Genomic DNA, 6,590 nt, shown 5'->3' with positions numbered 1-6,590 from the left:
ACACACACACACACACATATATTCACACCCAGCCCTCCCCATCCCCAGCCCTGGCACTGGCACACACCACAGCCGTGCCCAGCCCAGCTCCTGCCCTGCTCCTCTCCTCCCCATCCCCAGGGCATTCTCTCCTCCTGGGCAGTGAGTTCCCAGTGCCAGCCCTGGTGCCTGTCCCTGCTCAGCACAGCTGCTCTGCTGAAGAATGGYCCAGTATGACCAGTTCAGTCAGGGATGGCAACTGGCCAGAGGAGCGTTCTGGAAACGCCAGAATATTCTGGAAACATCCCACAGGGCTCTGTGACCCCACTGAAGCTCCCAGGACACACTGGCACAAAGCTTTGGTACCTTTTAGTACCTTCTTATCACAGCAGTGCCTCACAGCACCTCATTTATCACTGGGTGCTGCTGCAAAGCTCTGTGACCCCACTGGGATGAGGAAACACTGAAAGGAGCTCAACTCAAGCTGTAATTTCATCCCTCATCACTGAAAAGGTGGTGGAGCTTGAGGAAAGTCAGAAAATCCTCGATCAGTGCTTTAGACTGTTCTGCTCCACASCACCACTGCAGCACTAAACAGCCTGCTGCCAGCTCGAGGGCAGAGAAACAGGAAATAAATGAATTTTTATATTAAATTGAGCCACAGGGACTGCTCCCAGCTCGCTTGGAGGACACATCCTAGTCCAAGACTCCCAGTCCTGAAAGGTGTGGCAGGAATGACACCCAAACCAAAGAGCTCTCACTGCTGAGCTGCTGAAACCAGAAAAACCCCATCACTTACACGAAGCTGATGACGAGGAGCAGCTTGGAGACACTCTGCAGGTGGAAGCCACTGGGGCTCTCCTCGGGGATGTGCCGTGTCTGAGTGGAACCTGAGGAGATGGGATGGCTTTGGCATGGGGAACAGGGAAGGGAAACCCTCTATTCTCTACCCCCTCCTCCTCCTCCTCTACCTGGGATGGCTTTGGGATGGGGATAGGGAAGGGAAACCCTTCATCCTCCACCCCCTCCTCCTTCTCTACCTGGGATGGCTCTGGGATGGGGAACAGGGAAGGGAAACCCTTCATTCTCCACCCCCTCCTCCTTTATCTGGGATGGCTTTGGGATGGGGAACAGGGAAGGGAAACCCTTCATTCTCCACCCCCTCCTCCTTTATCTGGGATGGATTTGGGATGGGGACAGGGAAGGGCAATCCTTGATCCTCTACCCCCTCCTCCTTCTCTACCTGGGATGGGTTTGGGATGGGGAACAGGGAAGAGAAACCCTTCATCCTCCCCCCCTCCTCCTTCTTTACCTGGGATGGGTTTGGGATGAGGAACAGAGAAGGGCAACCCTTGACCCTCTCCCCACCCCTCCACCTCACCCCAACAACCCCACACATCCTCCCCACCCCTCTATGACAAAACCCCCTCTCCTCCCCATCCCYAAGGGTGCAGCTCCTCACCTGCCACGTGTTTGATCCGATGTGCCACCTCCTCGTCCGTGGGGGTGGTGACAGGGCTCAGCACCTCCTCCAGGTGTGGCACCCTCAGGTGGGTGTGGGCGCGTTTCCTCCGGCGCACCGTGGACTGCTTGCTCACCTTCTCCTTGGGGGATTGTCTGTGCACCTCGGCCAGGTACGTGCTCTCTGTTTTGGTCAGCTCGCTCTCTGCAGCACCAGGGGACAGGGTTAATCTCAGAATCACAAAATCCCAGAATCCCAGAATCACCAGGGTTAGAAGAGACCTCCAAGATCTTCCAGTCCAACCCATGCCCAACACCTCAACCAAACCACAGCACCCAGCACCACATCCAATCTCTCTTTAAACACATCCAGGGATGGTGACTGCACCCCCTCCCAGGGCAGACCATCCCAGTGCTTTATCACTCTTTCTGTAAAGAACTTTTTCCTGATGTCCAGCCTACATTTCCCCTGGTGCAGCTCAAGGCTGTGTCCTCTGGTTCTGCCTGGAGAAAGAGCCCGACCCCCCCTGCCCACAGCCCCTTCAGGCAGTTGTGGAGTGTTGAGGTCACTCTGAGTCTCCTTTTCTCCAGGCTGAACACCCCCAGCTCCCTCAGCCATTCCTTACAGGGTTTGTGCTCCAAACCCTTCCCCATCCTCGCTGCCTCCTCTGGACACTCCCAAGTGTCTCAACATCCATCCTAAATGGGCCCAGAACTGGACACAGCACTCAAGGTCCAGCCTCACCAGTGCCCGGTACAGGGGGAGAGTTGTGGCTTTGCAGAGACAGAGAGAGGTTGAATCTCTCTAATGGCCAAAAAAAGTTGAAGGAATTGTTTTGTTAAAATGGGAGAGCAGGAGCTCAGCACTGTCTGTGGAGTCTGGAGTTAAACACTGAGGAATCCCAGGGGTACAGAGACATGGAAATAGAGAAACTGAAATACTAAGGCATCAGTGTTTGTAAAACACATGATGGATTGGATCAGCTCCACAAAATATCAGTGTTCAAGCTTTGGACACCACAAGGATTTTGTTCAGACAAGCACAGAATTGTCCAATATTGTTTTTGCTCCTGAAAAAGCTAAAAATTTTTGAGGTAATATCTAAAGAAGGTCTGCAGAGTTTGGCAGAACCAGAACACAGGGTTTGAGAGATTTGTGCTCCACACTCCTGACAAACCTATGAATGAATGCCGAGCTTTGCCAAACCTTCACCCCACACTCCTGACAAAAAGCAGGATTTGGTGCCCTGATTAATCCCATAATGACTGCAATGGCAGCCCCTTTTACGAGCCACCCCAAGTCTGCCCACTCCCAGGGAAACAGGAGTGCCACTGTCATTGCCACCCTTACCCAAATGACGGAAATAATCCTCCAGGCCACTCCAAAAGTTCTTCTCAATGAAGGATTTCACCARCCCCCAAGGCTGCTTCCTGTAGCGTAATTCTGTGGAAACCCTGTAAGGAGAAAAGGGATTCCCTGGGTTTGTCATTCCCCTGGCTTTGCTTCCTGAGGGTGACATCAATTAATAATCTTTGCCAGTGAAAATCCAGGAAATAATCACAGACTGTTGTTTCTGGAATGGTCTCAGCCCTTGGTGTTTCCAGAGGAGAAGCACTGCTGGAAAAACCCTTCCAAAGGCAGGAAGAGCCTCTCCCAAGAGCCCTCCACAGACATTTGGCAGACATTTAGATTGCCATTATTGAAGTCACAGGGGGAAAATAGTGGCCCCMCAGCTTTGTGGGGGAAAAAAGTGGCCCCACAAGTCCTGAATCTGAAACTCAGCCAATTATTGTGTGTGACTGAGTCCTGAGAAATAAAAGGGAGTGTTAACAACCTGCATAGAAGAAGAATACCACATCCTTGGCTACTTTAGAGAAAAGGAGATTAGAATGTAAAATTGATAACTCAAGTAGCTGAAAATTATAAACATTACTAATACTGTAGCTTTTGCAAACCTACCAATCATATACTGATTATTAATTAAACAATTGTCTCTTAACCAATGTATACCCTGGTTACTAAATAAATAAAAGAGGCTTGTCCCACAATAAAGTACTCTTTTTCACTCTCCTTCTCTCTTTTTTTTCTGTATATCTTTATGTCTATTATTTTGTGTTGCTGTTTAGCCAACAGTGACACAGTTTTGCCTGGTACCAATTCCTCTGCTTCTTCTCCCAGGAGTACATCCTGTTGTTAATAGTGTGTGATAACAGGCTCTGCAAACCCCTGCTCCAAGAAGGAGGCAGGAAAAGTCTGTAAACCCTCCAAAGGGGTCTGGATTCTTTTAGGAGATTTCCCAGCCACTCTTCCACCAGGAGAATGAGATAATGAAATTTCCACTGGTGACTTAAGAGATGTTTCCAAATCCATGTACCAAACCCAGGCACCAAAACCATCCCAGTTAAAGCAGGGCTCAGTCATTTCCAGGATTTCTGTGATTCTGYRTCCATTCCCTGTCCAAGACACCCTTCCAGCATTTCCCCCTCTCCCTGATGGTGCTGCAACTCCTCTGTACCACATCACCCCAGCAGGAGAAAATCCAGCACAAAGAAATAACCCCCTCAAGCCCTTGTAGCACACCCAAACTCCCTCCCAGCACACCCAAACTCCCTCCCAGAGGGAGAGCAAAGCTCCCAACCCCCCAGGAGAGGTACCTGAGTCGGCTTTTGTTTCTGGCCACACGGGTCAGTGTGTAGCGGTTAATGGTGTAGAAATAATCRTGGTAGGGGACGTCGTGAGTTAGCACCTCTGCGTCGATGACGTAGCACTCGCTCTCCTGGCTGGCTTTGTACATTGTCTGCAGCAAAAACAGAGGGTAGGGCAGCTTTTAGGGTGGGCAGGGCATGGCTTGGAGAGGCTGGAACCATCAGCAGTGCATGAGACACCCCCAGGGTCCAACCTGGCACTGTCAGCAGCACCGGGACACCCCAGGGTCCAATCTGACACTGTCAGCAGCACAGGGACACCCCAGGGTCCAACCTGGCATTGTCAGCAGCACACGGACACCCCAGGGTTGGACCCTGGCACTGTCAGCAGCACAGAGACACCCCAGGGTCCAATCTGGCACTGTCAGCAAAATGGGGACACCCCCAAGGTTGGACCCTGGCACTGTCAGCAGCACAGGGACACCCCAGGGTCCAACCTGGCACTGTCAGCAGCACAGGGACACCCCAGGGTCCAACCTGGCACTGTCAGCAGCACAGAGACACCCCAGAGTCCAACCTGACACTGTCAGCAGCACAGAGACACTCCAGGGTTGGACCCTGGCACTGTCAGCAGCACAGGAACACTCCAGGGTTGGACCCTGGCACTGTCAGCAGCACAGGGACACCCCCAGGGTCCAACCCCAGCCCTGCAGCCCCTGGGAGTGGCTCACCCCAAAGGGAAGGCAGAGGAAAGCAAGAGTTTCACCCAGATGCCCTCCTGGGTGCATTTTAAAAGGGGAATTCACTCCCAGCCTCCAGGATTTTGTAAYAGAGGTGTTAGAGATGGTGGGGACCAGGTTGAGGGGTCTTTTCCAAGTGTGACCTCACTGTTGGTATCTGGGACCCACCTGAACCAAAATCAGAGGTTTTAGCAGAAATTCTGGCTAATAAATTTTCTACCAAAATTATTCCTTKACTCTGAACACCATAAAAACCCATCAGTTACTCATTTTAAGCACTTCTGACGTGCTTAAAACACTTGACTTTTCCCTTTGCTGCAGGGCAAAGCTCTCACAGAGGACAGACAGACAGACAGACAGGGCTCAGCACTGATCCATGGACAAAATATGGCTCTTTCTGAGATTATTTCCACTTAAATCTGCAGTGAGGACACACAGGATGTGCTGCCTTGCTCACAAACTCAGATTTTTGTTGGGAAATTTGTGTTTTTTTCCTTGCAACCCAGGGCAAGTGTGAGATTAACTGCTCAAAGCTGCAGGGCAGTAAGTTGATAAAAAGAAAAATGAACAGGAAAATGGACAGGGGCAATGAAAATGWGCTCAAGAGAAGGAAATAACTCTCAGAGTGGTTTTTACCAAATATCCCAACCCTGCTGCCCTTKTCACTCACCTGGGTCTCAGTGACTGTGGCAGTTTTGGGGGCCAGGGGGTTGGTGAGGGTGATGGTGTACAGGATCACTCTGGTCTGATTGCCATTTTCCTCCTTCTTCCAGGGGTGAAAGATAATATCTGAGAGGAAAAAACAACGTTCCAGTCAAATCATGGAGAGAAATCTCTGATGAGATTCCCTGGGGGAACCATAACCATATAACCACAGTATTTCCTTCCACAGCCATATAACCACGCTAGGGATGGTATTTCCTTCCCCTTGGAGAGCCTGGCTGCCCTAGAGCTCAGCTGAGTATGAAAGGAAGGGCTCCTGTGCCAAATGTGAATATTTTCCCCTTTTTCAAGCACAGGGAAAGGGGGAGAGGCTGGGGATTTATCTCCTTCAGCAAATCTACAGGTTTATGACATGCCAAGGGATGCTCCCTGCAGCTCTGTCCATGCCAGTGTCAGCTTAAAGAGTTTTTCCCTCAGCTTAGAACAGAGGATCAGGCCTAAAGTGATGATAAAAGTATAAGAAAATCTGCTTTTTCCTTTAAAAAAAGCCATTCCAGCTGTTAGAAAGTGGAACTAGATGAGCACAAAACTTCTCCCTGCTTCTGGTAACTGCCAGCACGGGTCTCATCATCCCAAAATCCGCTCAGAATGTCACCCAAACTGCCAAAATCCCACCTCCAAGGAGGAGGCTTTGCCCTGTGAGAGCCCCAGCAGCAGCTGCTCACCAGAGAAACGGCGCTGCTCCATGAAATCCCTCTGGAACTGGGAGTCAGTGAAGAGCAGGTCGTAGAGCTTGTCCACGCTGAAGTTGAACACCTCATTCACGTACTGCCGCCCGTTCAGGTCCTCGTAGAAGGCTTGAACTTCCCCTGTGAGGGGAGAGAAACCCACAAAGTCCAGCCATGAACCTCCARGATYGTGAGAAAAGTGCTTTCACAGCRCCAGAAACTCARYATTTCAGAAAAAAAMCCAAAKCMRGGGCTTCCAACCATTTTCCTGAACTGATCCCAYGCCAACAACTGGACCAGCAAAAGGGGTAATTAACTACACAGCTTATTTTGGGGCATGCTAAAATTTATGGGCACATCCTAAAATTTAAACA

General features: G+C 50.6%; 1 protein-coding gene across 1 annotated transcript in view; it reads right to left on the bottom strand.

Moving 5' to 3' along the window:
* The window catches only part of GRAMD1B (GRAM domain containing 1B), a 66,994-nt gene that overhangs the window by 8,869 nt on the left and 51,535 nt on the right, over positions 1–6,590 (bottom strand). Inside the window, exons 10-15 of the mRNA XM_057385916.1 lie at positions 6,214–6,357; positions 5,496–5,614; positions 4,095–4,237; positions 2,791–2,894; positions 1,442–1,645; positions 779–869 (exon numbers count right to left, since the gene is read on the bottom strand). Of these exons, the coding sequence (XP_057241899.1) occupies positions 779–869; positions 1,442–1,645; positions 2,791–2,894; positions 4,095–4,237; positions 5,496–5,614; positions 6,214–6,357 (805 nt within the window). The remainder of the gene's footprint in view (positions 1–778; positions 870–1,441; positions 1,646–2,790; positions 2,895–4,094; positions 4,238–5,495; positions 5,615–6,213; positions 6,358–6,590) is intronic.

Source organism: Malurus melanocephalus, unplaced genomic scaffold, assembly GCF_030028575.1.
Source record: "Malurus melanocephalus ecotype Western Australia unplaced genomic scaffold, MMel_1.1 scaffold_887, whole genome shotgun sequence".
In the NCBI taxonomy this organism is placed as follows: domain Eukaryota; kingdom Metazoa; phylum Chordata; class Aves; order Passeriformes; family Maluridae; genus Malurus; species Malurus melanocephalus.
The sequence above is the reverse complement of the archived record's forward strand: the minus strand, read 5'-3'. Positions and strand labels throughout refer to the sequence as shown.